The 18,729-nt window shown below is 38.2% G+C and overlaps 1 protein-coding gene across 1 annotated transcript in view; it reads right to left on the bottom strand.

Annotated features, from left to right (window-relative positions):
• Nucleotides 1-310: 310 nt before the first annotated feature.
• CysRS (cysteine--tRNA ligase, cytoplasmic) overlaps nt 311-18,729 on the bottom strand; it is a 123,845-nt gene continuing 105,426 nt past the window's right edge. Inside the window, exon 12 of the mRNA XM_067142685.2 lies at nt 311-3,301. Coding sequence (XP_066998786.2) covers nt 3,152-3,301 — 150 coding nt within the window. The 3' untranslated portion in view covers nt 311-3,151. The remainder of the gene's footprint in view (nt 3,302-18,729) is intronic.

Genomic DNA, 18,729 nt, shown 5'->3' with positions numbered 1-18,729 from the left:
ATTATGGATGATAATCTGTAGGACCGTACCAGTATATTTGAGAAATGCATAAGGCTGATTTCAGCAGTTAGACCAAGAGATCAAGGGTAACAAAGGGTAACTGGAGGATTTTCCATCAGGATGAGGTGAAGAATAATATTCAGTGTTTAACAGTGGTATTCACCAGCAATGTTATCACGAACTAGAACACTTTTCGAGGCCTGACAAAAAGGGATGATTCACTCAGCATATTTTGAGCAAGGTGTAGAAGTTACAATATATAGTTGTTGCATAAACTGTAGATTTTTCATTTCAGAATGATGTTATGAGCTATATATACACATTTATTTTATACAAAATGATTTTCCTTTTATATGTCACAATTTTTTATTTTTACCTAAAAATAAATATGTAATTCACAGCAAAAGTATTGAAACAATAAATAATTTAAACAAATTCTAGATTTTTTTGGACACAAGCTTTTTGGAAGATAGATAACTGTTTTAGTAATATCATCTCCTTATTCCTCGCAATAAAATGATACTGTATTTACGTGAATCCCCACACATTTTTTTCAAAATCTGGCAGCAAAAAGTTGGAGTGCAGGTATAATTTGTATGAAATTTGGTACAGTGATCCCGACACACGTAAATCTGGAAGATAGTATTTTTTTTATCCATTCTGTTGGTAAACTATTCCCGCCACAAACGAGAAGCATGCCGTGAACATATCACGTAATTTGCGTGGTGTCAGTTTTAGTAACATGCATTCAGGATGGCTAACATGATTTCCAATAAGTCGTTCACAGCTGAAGAAAAGTTTCACATTATTAAGAGACAGAGTAAATTCTAGAGATTTGCTATCGGTTTGCACCAGAGAAATTCATTTAATTTAATAGAGAAATGTACACTCAAGTTCGAGCATTAAATAAATTTCACATTTCAGTCTTTGCTATAGTCTGTAATTGTCCTGGTACTTTTCGTGCAAGTTATGATGTGGTATCTACTACACTTCTGCCCACACAAAGTGCACTTACAATCTTCGTCTGGCTCATGGAACTTCTGGTTTACACATATCTTGTGGTGATAATAATATCAATTTGAAGAGTGAAAAATATGCATTTCTTATTGTAAAGCATGTTTATAGAGTAAGTTGCATTCAAATTTCAGCATACTCTGCTATTTCATCTGAAAATGCAGAAATTTTTCAGGAAACTCCTTATGTATTTTAACTTGGAAGGAATTCCAAGGAACTTCCAATTTTTTGAAATTAAATTCAGCAGCAATATTTTGCCCAAGCATTCTCCTTTTTCATAGTGACACCATCAGTTTTCTTGTTCACAATTACTGTTTTACAATTTTTTCTTTTGCCAGGTTGAGTGGCTCAGACAGTTGTGACGCTGGCCTTCTGACTTGGCAGGGTCGATCCTGGCTCAGTCTGGTGGTTTTTGAAGGTACTCAAATAAATCAGCCTCGTGTCGGTAGATTTACTGGCACATAAAATAACTGCTGTGGGACTAAATTCCGGCACCTTGGAGTCTCCGAAAACCGTAAAAGAAATTAGTGGGTAAAGCACATATAATTATTATTATTATTATTATTATTATTATTATTATTATTATTATTATTATTATTTGTTTTCCGTTTGAGAACATGATGGACTGATATCTCTCACTCTTTTTAAATTTGCTGTATGCAACCTTGTCTTTCACTCACCATCCATTTTTGTATTTGTTTATGCAACAGAAACAGAAACAACTGGTATTTGATGAGATTTTTTAATACTTTTGCACAACATTTCTCTCCTACTTGGTGCTGTTGTCAAACATCTTCCTGTGACCTTAGGTCAGCACTAAACCAAGTTCACACAATTTAAGATAAGAGTTATGCAACATGAATAGAGGGGGGGAATTGATCAAAACTGAATCACAGTGAGGAATTGTTATGCGACTAACCCTTAGTGTACTATAAGTATTTCTCTCTTCAAATTAAAATTGGATCTGGATTTGATATTACTACAGTTACAGTTATCATGTGACAAATAGGCTGCTTCATTTCCTTGAATTATTCACTATACAATAACACATGATATAATACTGAGTTAGTACATTTTAAATTTTATGTACTCATTCATTTGCACAGACTTCATCTGAAGTACTGAAAAGCAGTAACCCAAGGACATGATATAATACCTTAGAGAATACAAAACTCAGTTACATGCCTTCATCAGTACAGTACAAGAAGAGCACAAATCTGAAAAATGATTTCCGGTCCAAAATCTTGTACATTCCTGCAACGGTCCATTTTGCATTAAGGACTGGCGCCCACCGAAGTGACAGGTAGATCATTTAGCCGCAATGTGACAAATACATGACAGTGATTTAGCTTGTACGTGACTTGATGCCCACTGAAGTGATCATTCAGAAATTAGCAACATGTCTTCCTCTGAAGATAAAAATTTCAGACATTAGTAAACATGATTAATGTTGATAATAAACGCCATAGTAAATGGCAGTTTTGGGTATGTGCTTACTGGCAAGCCAACGCAGGTGAATGTGGCACCTTCAACTTGTTTAAAAAGTTGCATTATTATACATCCTGAAACAAAATAAGCAAGTGGACAGTAAATAAACAGCCATCTTTCTACAAAACTGTTGACAATAATACTGAAGTGTAGACCGTTTTCAATCTTTAAGTATACAGTAATTTACAGACAAAATGAGAAATCATCATCATAAAATGCAGCCAGCTGCAATTATCTTACAGTGACGTGGCATGTCACAAGTCATTACCAGGTTTTATCAGGCCAGGAGATGATGGTGCATTATTTTATATTGGTCTAATCTGCCGCAACATGCTAGATACTCGCTACTTGCCAGGTTACACACCATATCATGTGCCACACCACCTCGGTGGGTGTTTGGCCTTAATCTCCTCTTATTTGCAAATTACAAACTTCAGTTCAATTGTCACTCTTCTTTTATAAAATCATAAAAGGTAATCCTAAAAGCACAGATGTGACTGGAAGAACTATAAAAGGACATCCTTCACCTCGCAGAAGATATATACAGAAATAATAAATTAATAACCACTCGCAAGCATTGAAAACTACAATAAGCAGTTCAAACTGTCCGAGGTAAGTACAATTATTGACGCACATAATATTCACTAAATCAATGTGTCTGTTCACAATCTACACCATTCTGCTGCAAAGAAAGCAGATATTCACCATATTTCTTTTCCTGTGCTTGATGTAATTTCTGGAGTTTCTTGATCTGGCCTTTACTTAATTCTTTCCCTTCTGCATCATGCGTTGGAATGCCCTGAAACAATATCATAGAAATGTTTTTAGAATTACTATCATTAATTTGTGAGAATGTGGGAAAAAATGTATTTATTGAAACAATTATTTATACTAATATCATAGACCACGTTTGTGAATTTTTATGTGAAGACTAATATCTGGAACCATCAACCAATTTCAGTATATCTTTCACCATCAGAAAGTGTGTAGGCTACATGCAATTCATAGCATAGGTTAACAAACACGTCCTAGTTCATGAACCATGGGCAATGGCTGAAATGCCTAGCAAGTGGTCCCAAGAGTCCAGATACTTGCTGCTATGGAAAGGTATAGGCATCTTAGGACATAATCTAAGTTGTGGCCTTCGTTGTGCGTAGGCAGCTAGGACTATACAATCCACTGGGGAGTCCCTAAACCATTAGAGGAGACATTCTCACCGGGACAATGTGTAAGTCCCTACTTCAAAGAAATTTACTGATATCAGAATATTTTAAGCAAGCCTTAGACCTATGGGAGTGAGAGTCCCACTTCCATTTGCCAGGCCAAGGACTTTTTGGAAACAACATGGCGTACAAAATGGAATTTGATAGCATGCGATACGTATTAATGGGGCTTATGGAAGAAAGAAAGAAAGAAAGAAAGCAGAAATGGCTGAATTTGCAAAGAGGAAGTGTTTAGATTAGGGGTTAATGGTGTTTGGGTAAGGGGAGAAAACGAGAAAGAGAAAGGAGATGATAAGGTGTTCTTAACAGGGTGGGATAGGACTGTTCGTTATGAACACCACAGCATCCAACATAGTTTCTGTTAGGCAAGTAAATGAGCAAATAATATAGATCGATTTAGCGATTGAAGGAATTAGGATGAGAATTGTCTTGTGTATTCCCCATTTGAAGGAGCACATGAAGATGAAGTTGACAAGTGGTATGAAGCACTAACTGACACTGAAGTCATGGTAAAAGCAAGAACAGGATAGTACTCATGGGCGATTTCAATGCGAGAATTGGAAATTTATTTTTACAGGTTGCTTTACGTCGCACCGACAAAGATAGGTGTTATGACGATGATGGGATAGGAAAGGGCTAGGAGTGGGAAGGATGCGGCCATGGCTTCAATTAAGGAACAGCCCCAGCATTTGTCTGGTGTGAAAATAAGAAACCATGTGAAACCATCTTCAGGGCTGCCAACAGTGGGGTTCAAACCCACTATCTGCCGAATACAAGCTCACAGCTGTGCACCCCTAACCACACAGTCAACTTGCAGAATTGGAAACAGAATGGAAGAATAAGAGAAAATGATGTGCAAACATGGGGAAAATATGGAAGCAAATATGAATGGGAAATGTTTACTGTGCTAGTATGGAATTAGCAGTTGTGAATTAATTCTTCAAGCATATGGCTATTCACCAATACACATGAGAGGATAGAGACACCAGATCCATAATAGACTTTGAATTCATAAAATCTATTAATAATGTTCAGAAATTCTGGGGATTTTCCAATGATACAGACCACCATCTAATCTGCAGTAAACTAACTAAGTGAAGTCTGTCTGCAGATGGATAAGGGTAGAAAATCTCCAGGGCGAAGAAATTAGACATGGTCATAATGAGTCAGCAGGTTCAAGATATAGTAAAAAGAATTCATAGCATGACAGGGATACTGTAGTAGAAATGGCAGGTGCTGCCCATCACACAATGCGAGGACAACGTTCTCGAGATCTCTTGAAATTTCTTGCGAGAAATAGTGACTACGCTAGTCTCGAGAAATCTTGAGGAATCTCCAGACCCCGTCTCAGGCTGCCCATCACTAACATCCACATACAAGTCTTACTGCCCCATTCCTACCATGGTCCCATTCAACTATCTCAGACTTTTCCCCTTTTTTTTGTCCATAGTACAAAGTTTGAAGATGACCTGCCCAAGGAAAATAAAAAAAATATGACTACCTCAACAATAAGAGGTGGTACATGCACTCATGCTTCATATCACCATGAAGCCGTATAATTTGATGGAAATTACGTTGAAAAATACTATATGTCAGGAATTTACATAGCTTGTTAATATTAGTAATGGGAAATAGTTTCTGAGAGAGAACTACAGTAGAATCCCATGTTAACGGGCCCGCTTTTAAGGAATTCCCACTTTTAACGAATGTTTTTGTAAGGCCCAGCCAAATCACCATAAGCACAATGTTATATAAATCCCCTTCTAACGAATCCCCATATAAGGAAAGGTCCACTTCTAAGGAATATATTTCACATAAATTACAGTTGCACATCTCGTTGTAATGAAAATTTGTGATAAGGTACTTTTTCTAAACTTGTTTTAAATGTTAATTAACTTCCGTTTCCACGTATCTGAGTGCAAAGTTAATGAGCTAAATGAGAGCACTCCTTTAGCAATATATGGAACCGAGATAAATAGGCTCGGCCTCTCAAAATCACTGCTACTAGTAAGCAGCAGTCGCTATCGTGCTAGACACTGTTGGTTAGTTATGTCCACTGAACTGTAGTTAGTACTGGAATGACGGCTGTATGGCCTAGAGGCATGACTGATGTACGCGTACATGCTGCGAGACACTAGTAAGTTCACGAAATATAAACATTTAGGCGGAAGGTCTCTTGCAAACTTCACGTGACTGACAGTGAAACATATATTTCAGAAGATTAAAAGCAATTAGAAACTGAAAGTGGCTATGGATATTGAACAAAATGAAAATGTATTCTAGAAAAAATTATGGAATAAGTAGAACTGTCATCGATAGACACCAAGTGTAAGCGTAGGAAATGTAGAGCTGTTCAAGCTCTATAAAAATGTCCAGAAGGGCATATACATATCTCCAACCGTTTGCCCTTTGGAGCGATTTTAGTTCATATTCAGTGGTAAAGAATAACACTTTTCAAATAAATAAATCTATATATATAAAATAAGAGTTTTGTCTGTACATTGCTCAGAATTTGAAAAGAATGGTATTTCTGTATCGGTCATGTCCACAGTAACAAGGAAATGCAATTTTTACTTTTCCGTAATTTCTGTCTGTCCGTCCGTATGTATGTATGTACAGGCATCACTAGAAAACGGCTGAAGAGAATTTAATAAAAATCGGTATGCAAAGTCGTGGAATAAGTCGCTACAATCTAGGCTGTAAATAATTTTACTCACGCTGATTGAAATGGTAGTTTAGGGGAAGGCTTAAAATTTAATTTTCAAATATGTATGTTATTAGTGGTGATATCTTAATGAAAATTGGTATGCAAAGTCAAAGAATAAGTCACTACAATCTAGGCTATAAATAATTTTATTCACGCCGAGTGAAATGGTAGTTTAGGGGAAGGGCAAAAATTTTATTCTTAAATATTCACGTTATTAGTGGTCCTATCTCACTGAAAATTTGTATGCAAAGTCGGAGAACGAGCCACAAAAATCTAGGCTATACATCATTTTATTCACGCTGAGTGAAAAATTTAATTCTCAAATATTTATATTATTAGTGGTCGTATCGATAAATACTACATAACGAAAGTCATATAGAATTAAATTTCCGACCATTTATGTCTTATACATTTTTACTGTGCCGGCTATGATAACACAAATATTCATGAATTTGTATTTTTGTTGCTAAGTCAATATCAACGCAGAGCCACGAAAAATGGGTTAACAGAATTTAATGAAAATCGGTATGTAGAGATGGCGAATAAGAAGCTACAGTCTAAGCTATAAACAATTTTATTCAAACTGGATTAAATTGTAGTTTAGGGGAGGGCGCCTAAAATTTAATTTTTAAATACCTATGTAATTGGTCCTATCGCAAATGTTACAGAGAATACAATTTCCAACCATGTATATTTTATTTAGTTTTACCGTACCGACTATGATAGGAGTGGTATTTCAGAGTCGGAAGAAAACTAAATGTGAAGGCCTACAGTATCGAAAGTGCATAACATTGATGAACAATAACATTACATTGACCATTGTTAGTGGCGGTGTTCTTTATGTCTTATGCTGCCTCTCAACTCCGATAGATGGGATTGCTGCTGCGTACCGAGTATAATAGCCTGACTGATTACTGGCGGAAAATAGCCGGGGAGTTAGAAAAATTTCTTCTTTAGCATGCCATTCCTCGGGTTCATATATTTTCTGATACAGCTGGTACGTTACACACTGGCTCATCATAGTATTCCAGCTGTTCGATCCCCACTCTGACGCGTTGTGTTGAATGAGCAGTGTGTAAACTTAGGCAGAGGCTGACTTAGCAGCAGCAGCAGCAGCAGCAGCAGCAGCAGCAGTAGTAGTAGTAGTAGTAGTAGTATGGCCTGGTCTAGAATAACAATTTAGGCCTATTCCAAATTATAGCCCCACAATTCACTAAATGACTCAAAATTCAACCCTGAAAAGAGCCGTTTCTTAAGCTTCTTCCTCCTCACTTTTATTAAATTCTACATTCATTTTATTCCAAATTAGCAATGAAGAAGGGGTTTCTCCTCTGGCTTGGAGGAGAAATTTGCCTCCAAGTCAGATAGATTTTTCCGCCGCCAGTGTAGTGAATTGATATTTACCGACTCATCGTGTACTCCTAGGAAATAGATTAGTAAAAGGGCATGATTTTTGCCCTAGGAGTCTCCGTTATTCGACCTCCTCCCCGCCGAAAAAAAGACGACGAGTGTTCACGGATCACGGCTGACTGTGGCTTGGTTATCCCAGATCTGAAACTTTGGACTGTAATATCGGAAGTTTAGACCTGTTTGTTAAAAGTGAGAAAATGTGTGGTTTGTGATTGATGAAGTATTTCATACGAAAGCATTGCTTTTAATTGCGCCATTCCTACTGACGTCACTGTAATGTTTGATCATTTCAGTTGGGAAAACCAGTAAGACAGTCTTTCTGAGGATGTAAAAAGGCAGGTGAAGAGTGAGTGTCTACCATTAAAATGAAAGCTTCCCAACCTTATTTTGACTGATGGTATGCAAGCGGGTCTACCATTACAGTGAAAATTCCCTAACTCAGTCTTCATATGAGGAAAGATGTTTGGTGACATCGCCGTCGCGTTTCTAGGGTAACGTTAAGAGCTTTGCAATTTAATACAATTTTGCTCACGTGTACACTACCTAACCTAGAATTCTTTATACAATGTATAATTCCGTAGTGAAGCACGGGTACATCAGCTAGTTAGTAAATAAATAAATAAATAAATAAATAAATAAATAAATAAATAAATAAATAAATAAATAAATAAATAAATATCTACAGCCTGTTTCCAGTCATTCGACCGGGTCAGGAATGGAATGAATGAAGCTCCATCTAGCGGCGAGGATAGGAATTGTGCCGGCTGCCGAAGCCTGTCGCATTCCTCTGGGGCGATGGTTAATGAATGACAGATGAAATGAAATGATATTGGAGAGTGTTGCTGGAATGAAATATGACAGGGAAAACTGGAGTACCCGGAGAAAAACCTGTCCCGCCCCCGCTTTCTCCAGCATAAATCTCACATGGAGTGACCAGGATTTGAACCACGGAATACAGCTGTGAGAGGCCTGAGCCATGGAGGCCCCTTTAATTAATTAATTAATTAATTAATACAGGTAAATGAACAAATAATTACAGGTAAATACATACATAAATACAGGAAAATAAATAAATACAGGTAAATAACTATTTTTCTCCAAATTTTACATCCATAACTCATTAAGAATTAAAATAACCTTTAAAGTAAATAATTTGCGTGAACGGTTCAGGAGTTAGGACCGTTTAAGCCGGGGTGGGTCGCTAGTATACCTTAAAATATTTTTAAAAAATATTAATTTCACATTCTACCATCATATTTTACAGCATCCATAACAATGGCAGTCAATGATAATAATAATTTTTAAAATGTATAAATAATCCCATATTAAAATTAAATATCCTATGTCCAGACATTATCTGAAAAAAGGAGAATCTTCACTAACTATATAGTTCAATGGTTATGTCTCCAGTGAGGTCAGCTGCCTGTACCTATAGCCGCAGGACTGTTACACTGGCTAGGTATTTCCGTCTCAAGGCTCCAAACGCTGCTTAGGAATCATGGGGACGGCGTAAACTGAAGAATATCTCCAATCTTATTCACTGTTTTTATTTCTGTGTTGTTGCAAGTTGTGCTACGAGTTACATTTGTGTCTGTGGTAAGTGCTGTACAGCGAGTTATGGCGGACTACATTCATTATGGCTGCTAAACGTAAGAAGCTGACTCTTCAACAAAAGATAGACATCATTAGTGATGTTGAAAGGGATAGCCAAGTACCTTTGTCACAGATAACAAAACAAATATGACTTGGCATCCTCAACACTGTTTGGAATCATGAAACAGAACAAAGCTATAAAGACTGCAGAAGTGGAGTGTGGTTCTGGGACAAAAATAGGGAAGAATATTCGTTCTTTGCCATACAAGGAACTTGAAAACATTTTAATGAAATGGTTTGAGGGAAAAATGAGTGAGGAAGCTCCAATTGAAGGGAACATACTTAAACAAAAATCTCAAGAAGTCGCACTTAAGCTGGATTTGGTTTATTTCCATGCTTCTAATGGCTGGTTTGATCGTTTAAAAACGCGGCACAATCTTTTGTTCCAAAACATATGCGACAAGAGTGCGGAAGTTAATGACAATACAGTTGTGTACAGGAAAAAGAATACGTTGCCTCGACTTTCTGAAGGATATGATGCTAAGGATATTTCTATCGCCGATGAAATGGGAGTGTTTTATGATTTGCTCTCATCCAAGGCATATGCTGTTCGCAGAGAAAAATGCCACAGAGGCAAACAAAGAAAGACTGACAGCGATGTTATGTGTTAACAACGACGGGAGTGAAAAATTACCCCCACTAAAAATTGGAAAATTCAAGAATCCAAGATGTTTCGAGAACACCCGTACGCTCCCATGTAAATATGATTTTTTTTAAATTGTATGGATGACATCGGAGGTATTTCTAAAGTTTTTACGAAGCTTGGATGCTAAAATGGGATCAGCAGGAAGGAAGATAGTGCTGGTGATAGACAGATGTCCATCTCATCCTTCAGATACATCTTTCCTGCGGAATATCAAAGTGGTTTTCTTTCTTCTTAACTTCACCAGTCACCAGGCCCTGGCTCAAAGAGCTGTTTCTTTCCTTGAAAGAAATACATACATACATACATACATACATACATACATACATACATACATACATACATACATACATACATACATTATCATTATAGACTGTTATGCCTTTCAGCGTTCAGTCTGCAAGCCTCTGAGAATTTACTAAATGTCGCCACCATCCTCGATTTGCAAGTAGTGTTGTGGCCTCATTTAGTTCTATACCTCTTATCTTTAAATCGTTAGAAACAGAGTCTAACCATCGTCGTCTTGGTCTACCTCTACTTCTCTTACCCTCCATAACAGAGTCCATTATTCTCCTCGGTAACCTATCCTCCTCCATTCGCCTCACATGACCCCACCACCGAAGCCGGTTTATGCGTACAGCTTCATCCATCGAGTTCATTCCTAAATTAGCCTTTATCTCCTCATTCCGAGTACCCTCTTGCCATTGTTCCCACCTGTTTGTACCAGCAATCATTCTTGCTACTTTCATGTCTGTTACTTCTAACTTATGAATAAGATATCCTGAGTCCACCCAGCTTTCGCTCCCGTAAAGCAAAGTTGGTCTGAAAACAGACCGATGTAAGGATAGTTTCGTCTGGGAGCTGACTTCCTTCTTACAGAATACTGCTGATCGCAACTGCGAGCTCACTGCATTAGCTTTACTACACCTTGATTCAATCTCGCTTACTATATTACCATCCTGGGAAAAAATACAACCTAAATACTTGAAATTATCGACCTGTTCTAGCTTTGTATCACCAATCTGACATTCAATTCTGTTGAATTTCTTACCTACTGACATCAATTTAGTCTTCGAGAGGCTAATATTCATACCATACTCATTGCACCTATTTTCAAGTTCCAAGATATTAGACTGCAGGCTTTTGGCACAGTCTGCCATGAAGACCAAGTCGTCAGCATAGGCCAAACTGCTTACTACATTTCCACCTAACTGAATCCCTCCCTGCTATTTTATACCTTTCAGCACATGATCCATGTAAACTACAAACAGCAAAGGTGAGAGATTACAGCCTTGTCTAACTTCTGTAAGTACCCTGAACCAAGAACTCATTCTACCATCAATTCTCACTGAAGCCCAATTGTCAACATAAATGCCTTTGATTGATTTTAATAATCTACCTTTAATTCCATAGTCCCCCAGTATAGCGAACATCTTTTCCCTCGGTACCCTGTCATATGCTTTCTCTAGATCTACGAAACATAAACACAACTGCCTATTCCTCTCGTAGCATTTTTCAATTACCTGGCACATACTGAAAATCTGATCCTGACAGCCTCTCTGTGGTCTGAAACCACACTGGTTTTCATCCAACTTCCTCTCAACGACTGATCGCACCCTCCCTTCCAAGATGCCAGTGAATACTTTGCCTGGTATACTAATCAATGAGATACCTCGATAGTTATTGCAATCCTTCCTGTTCCCTTGCTTATAGATAGGTGGAATTACTGCTTTTGTCCAATCTGAAGGTACCTTATCAACACTCCACGCTAATTTTACTACTCTATGAAGCCATTTCATCCCTTCCTTCCCACTATACTTCACCATTTCAGGTCTAATTTCATCTATTCCTGCTGCCTTATGACAATGGAGTTTATTTACTATCCTTTCCACTTCCTCAAGCATAATTTCACCAACTTCATTTTCCTCCTCCCCATGAGCTTGGCTGTTTGCAACACCACCATGATGATTTCCTTTTACATTGAGAAGATGTTCAAAATATTCCCTCCACCTCTCCAGTGATTCCCTGGGATCTATTATGAGTTCACCTGAATTACTCAAAACACTGTTCATTTCCTTTTTCTCTCCCTTCCTAAGATTCTTTATTACTGTCTAGAAAGGTTTCCCCTGCTGCTTGACCTAGCCTTTCCAGGTTATTACCAAAATCTTCCCACGACTTCTTTTTGGATTCAACAACTATTTGTTTTGCTCTGTTTCTTTCATCTACGTACAAATCCCTGTCTGCCTCGGCCCTTGTTTGGAGCCATTTCTGATAAGCCTTCTTTTTACGTTTACAGGCTGCTCTCACTTCATCATTCCACCATGATGTTCGCCTTTTCCCATCTTTACACACAGTTGTTCCTAGGCATTCCCTTGCTGTTTCTACTACAGCATCCCTGTATGCCACCCATTTACTTTCTATATCCTGAACCTGCTTACTGTCTACTGTTCGAAACTTCTCACTAATCATATCCATGTACTTCTGTCTAATTTCCTCATCCTGGAGATTTTCTACCCTTATTCGTTTGCAGACAGATTTCACTTTCTCTACCCTAGGCCTAGAGATACTTAGTTCACTACATATCAGATAGTGGTCTGTATCATCGAAAAATCCCCGAAAAACTCGTACATTCCTAAAAGATTTCCTGAATTCAAAGTCTGTTAAGATATAGTCTATTATGGATCTGGTACCCCTAGCCTCCCATGTGTAGCGGTGAATAGCCTTATGCTTGAAGAATGTATTCGTAACAGCTAAACCCATACTAGCACTGAAGTCCAGCAAACGCTTCCCATTCCCATTAGTTTCCATATCTTCCCCACATTTACCAATCACCCTTTCGTATCCTTCAGTTCTATTCCCAACTCTCGCATTGAAATCGCCCATTAGCGCTATTCTATCCTTGCTGTTGACCCTGACCACAATGTCACTCAATGCTTCATAAAACTTGTCAACTTCATCCTCATCTGCACCCTCACATGGTGAATACACAGACACAATTCTTGTCCTAATTCCTCCCACTGACAAATCTACCCACATCATTCGCTCATTTACGTGCCTAACCGAAACTATGTTGCGTGCAATGGTATTCCTGATAAAGAGCCCTACCCCAGACTCTGCCCTTCCCTTTCTAACACCCGTCAAGTACACTTTATAATCTCCTATCTCTTCCTCCTTATCTCCCCTTACCCGAATATCACTTACTCCTAGCACATCCAGATGCATCCTCTTTGCTGACTCAGCCAGTTCTACCTTCTTTCTTCCATAAGCCCCATTAATATTGATAGCTCCCGATCGAATTCCATTTTGTTCGCCAAGTTGTTTCCAAGGAGTCCCTCGCCTGTCAAATGGGAGTGGGACTCCATTACTCCCATAGGTCCGAGGCTTGCTTAAAGTGTTCTGAGCTCGGTAAATTCATGAAGCAGGATGCTGCCCTACTTGCACATAGTCCAAGTGAGGATCTCTCCTCTAACGGGTTATGGACCACCGGTGAATTGTATAGTCCTAGCCGCCTGAGCACAAGGAGGGCCACGACTCGGAATATGTCCGAGATGCCCACTCCCATTCCATAGCAACTGGTATCCCGACTCTCAGGACCACTTACTAGGCCACTCAGCCGTTGCCCATGGTTCACGAACTAGGACGTGACTACAGTAACTCACAAACATGAGGAAATTAATTTTTATATAGTCCAAGCCATGCTTGCTTTGTAACAGCGTGGAAACTAGTCACAACGGACACTATTCAAAACTGCTTTGGCCATGCAGGTTTTGGTGCCATTTCATAAGATTTTAATGAAGAAGATGCTACTGATGACATTGGGGAAGATAGGGGGTTGTATCAAAGGACTCAAGTGTCACAGCATTTGAAGAATTTGTTACTTGTTGTGGTGATGGTGGTGGTGGTGGTGGTGATGATGATGATGATGATGATGATGATGATGATGATGATGATGATGATAACCTAACATCACCACCACAGATGGATGTTAGAGACCTTTGTGATGATGCAAAAAGACAAATTACTGAGAGGAACAAGAAGAGGATCCAGCAGAACCAACTTTTGGGGCAGGAATGAAGGGACATCTGGGCAAGAGGAAGCAAACTACTGTACTGGACTATTTCAGAAAATGAAGGTTAGTATGGTTAATCTCTAAGTTCTCGTGGTCTATTTTTCAAAAATCTCTTTAAAATCGTGTTAGGCCTGTGTTCCTTCAAGTTAAAATTGCAGGTCAGTAATACCTATTTCTCTTTTCCTTGTTGCAGATTGTGCTCCCAATGGTCCACCAAGGAATTTGTTACGTCAGCTGTTTTGTAAATATTTTCTGTTATTCTTGTGTTAATTGGACTTTCTAGTATTTCTTATCATGTTCATTTATTATTTTTTGACATTACATTAGTAAAACACATAAATGTATTTTTTTTATGTATAGCCTATTTTCTTTGAATGCCCTTTTAAGGAAAACCCCTTTTTATGGAAGAAATATCAAATCCCCCTGAGATTCATTAAAAAGAGGTTCTACTGTATTTACTTTTTGAACAATTAATATATATACACTATCATTCCTAGGGGCACTCCCCCTTCTACATTCATCACACATATAATGTCCATTGTAAGGTAGTGAATGTGGTTGGAAATGAAACAGATACAGTGAAACCTCGTTAGTACGTTTCTGCAGGGGACGACGAAAAAAATAGTGTTAACCGGGAAAACATACTCGAAAATCCCATTAAAAACTATCCAACAGGGATATGGTATCACTTTACACATTAGTACATTTTACATTGTGTGTGTTGTGTTTCAGGAGATAAAGGAGACCACTAAAACCTGTGAAAAAAGTTGAGAAAACAAATATCAATACAGTAATTCTCTACTAGAGCCTGTGAAGGTAACAAGAGACTATTAAAAGATGTGAAAAACACAGAAGTACAGATATGACATTATTTTTCCCTTGAGCTCATAGAAGTAGCTACAGTACCTCCATATTATAGCAGATCACTTTCTTACTAAAACATTTGTATAACGAATTGTTAGTTGAAGCCTTACGGTTCTGACCAGTGGGTAATTAAAGACTGTTTTCTGGTCACTTTGTTCAAGCATGAATTTCTCGGGAGGTTATACTCACCATGCGCGATTCTGCGCCTTTGACCGTCATCTTAAACATGAAACTTCAGCAGTACTCGGCATTGGTTTGGACAGACTCGCCGGTGAATAATAAAAATGTGCCAACTGTCAAACTTGACTACCAGTTTGTATTTTTGTATGAATGGTACACCGCGTTACCATTGCCTGCATCTTTACATAACTTTTTAATGGGATAGGCATACAGTATATGGAAGCCTTATTACCTAACGGCACCTACAAATGACCTGTCGAAGATCTGTTATTGCTGCACTATAGACTTACGAATTTTAACTTCAGTCGAATCACACTGATTTAAATCATCTTATCACAAGAACAGTTATTGGCTTACCTTAATAAATGTAAACATAGTACAGTACATAATAATAACGACGACTATATACAGAACACCTGTCTTTTGTCACTGTCCACATTATACTGACATTTAAAAAAGCCAACGTAGGCCTCTAGATCACAAAGTTCACTATACAGGCGTTTAAAAAGTATTTTTGCACTATAGACTTATTTTAACTTTAGTCGTACCACACCGATTTAAATCACCTGGCCACAAGAACAGTTATTGGCAATACCTTATGTAAACATAGTACAGTGCATAATAATAACAACAACAACAACAACAACTATATACAGAACATACAGCTTTTGTCACTCTCCACATTATACTGGCATTTCAAAAAAAAAAAAAAAAAAAAAAAAAAAAAAATCACTGTAGCCTATAGACCACGAGGTTCACTGTATAGGCATTTAAAAAGTTTTTTCAGGGAGAAATAACACAGTGGTTTGCAGATTCATATCACTTCACATTAATATTTATTGACAGTACGATGATAATAATAATAATAATAATAATAATAATAATAATAATAATAAACTGGACTACGGTCCAATACTTGGATAATCAAGTACCATGAGGCGTGGCAGGAAACAAATTTGTACCCCAGGTGGTAACCAATCCACTACTGACATTAGCAGCACAACCAGACTATCGGATTCTGGGGAGTCTGGCTGGACATGCAAACAGAGGGAGTCGGAGACCTCTGGCCAACTTCGCCCTAACAGCAAAATATTTTTCGGAACACTGAACATAAATTCTCTCTTGCGGGCAGGGAAGTTGTACGAACTAGAGCAAACCCTACATGATCAAAAAATAGAAATACTGGCACTCTAAGAAACGAGGCTGACTGACGAACACGCAATGGATTTCGGGAACTACAGACTCTTCAAAAGTAAAACAGACAAACAGATTCTCAAAAACACACCCCATTCAGGAGTTGCTTTTGCAGTCAAGAAGAGCATACTTAACTCAGTAACAGGTGTGAAATGTGTAAACAATAGGCTAATGACAATCATCCTAAAGTGTGCAAACAAATCATACACACTGATCAATGCACATATGCCAGTCAATGAAGACAATAAAACAGATCGCGAGAAGGTAGACAAATCCTGGGAAATACTAGAAGAAACAGCATCAAATATTCCTCAAAACCACGTCAAAATTCTGTTAGGAGATTTCAACGCTCAGCTAGGCAAGGAAAGGAAATACAGGAAAACAGTTGGAAAATTCCCAGCACATAAATGGACGAACCAAAATGGATGGAGATTAGTCGAATTCTGCAGGGCATTCAACCTTAAAGTCATGTCGACTCACTTCAGGAAGAAACCTTCTAAACAAATGACATGGAGATCACCCAACTCCCTCTTGGGCGAGTTTCAAATTGACCACATGGCAATTTCATACCCAAACCACAGAGAAATTATGAATGTCCAAGTAAGGAAGGGTGCAAACATAGACTCAGACCACTATCTGACAAGATTCAAACCACAGTTGATATCCCAAAGGTTCAGAAGAAGGAAGCAAATAATTCCGAAATTTGATACTAGTCGGATCCAGCCATCTCTCACCGAAGAATTACAGAAAAAGCAGTCCAACAATTGGCAGCAACTCAAGACCAAACTAATTGAAACAGCACAAACACCGATTCCTCTGCAGAAAAGAAAAAAACACCCTTGGTGGAACGCAGACTGTGAACAAGCCATCCAATCCCGGCAGAATGCATACAATAAGTGGAACAGCAAAAAGACCGATAAGAATCACAAAATGTTTTTGGCAGTCAGGAAAGAGGCAGCGAAATTAATCCGACAGACCAAAAGGAAATTCGAGAAAGATCAACTACTAGAAATTGAAAAGGACTTCGAAAAAAACCACACACAAAATTTCTACAAGAACTTCAAAACAAAGCTAACAGGGTATCAGCCACAAAACCTTCGCTTTAAGAAAGTAAATGGGCAATTTGCACTGAACAATCAAGAAAACTGCACCGAGCTTGCAAGGTATTTTGAAGAACTGCTTAACTGCCCAGAGCCAACACAAAGATTTCCACCGCAGGATCCTGACTTCACAAACCCAAATTCAGTACCACAGGATGAAGAAGAAATTACCAGACAGATAAAACGACTTAAAATTAATAAAACTGCAGGTGAGGATGGGATCATAGCAGAAATTCTCAAATCAGCAGGCCTAAATACTATAAAAGAATTCACCGGTATCATCCAAGAGATTTGGGAAACAGAACAAATTCCAGAAGATTGGAAAAGTGCACTAATTCATCCTTTACATAAGAAAGGAGACAGAACAGACATAAATAACTACAGAGGAATCTCATTGGTATCTGTTGCCTACAAAATTTTATCTCAGTGCCTTCTCGATAGAGCCCAACAGCAACTAGAACCAAAAATTGGAGAATATCAAGCAGGTTTCAGACCAGGCCGTTCATGTCCAGAGCAAATTTTGAACCTAAAGTTAATCCTAAGGCATCAGAGAATTTGTAACAAAAATGTAGTTTGTACTTTTGTTGATTTCAAAAAGGCCTATGATTCAGAAGATCGTCAATCACTGTTTCAGATATTAAAAGAACAGGGTCTAGACCGGAAAACACTCGCAATTGTAAAAGAGACATTGACAGACACAAAATCTAAGGTTAAATTCATGGGGGAAATCTCAGACCCTTTTCCGATCAAAACAGGAGTAAGACAGGGAGATGGGCTCTCTCCACTACTCTTCAACTGCGTCCTTGAAAAGGTAATACAGGAATGGCGCAAACAGAAGTCTGTCCTCAAGATTGACCAACCAATCACTCTTGGTAGGGGCAAATTAGCAGTAGACTGCCTGGCATTTGCGGACGATCTGGCAATCTTAACTCGTGACGTTTCAACAGCCATAAACCAGATCGAACTCCTGAAAGAAACAGCGGAAAAAGTCGGCCTACAAATATCGTTTGAAAAAACTGAATACATGACCTGCAGCAAAATGGAGACAAAATATGGCAAAATAAATCAGGTCCAGCAATTCAAATATCTCTGTGAAATAATTCAGGAGAATGGAATAGAAACAAAAGCCAACGAAGTTAGATGCCAAAAAATGGAAACTGCATATAGACTCACCCAAAATATCT

The sequence above is a fragment of the Anabrus simplex genome, chromosome 3, assembly GCF_040414725.1.
Source record: "Anabrus simplex isolate iqAnaSimp1 chromosome 3, ASM4041472v1, whole genome shotgun sequence".
Classification (NCBI taxonomy): Eukaryota; Metazoa; Arthropoda; class Insecta; order Orthoptera; family Tettigoniidae; genus Anabrus; species Anabrus simplex.
This window is presented reverse-complemented; position numbering and strand designations above follow the sequence as displayed.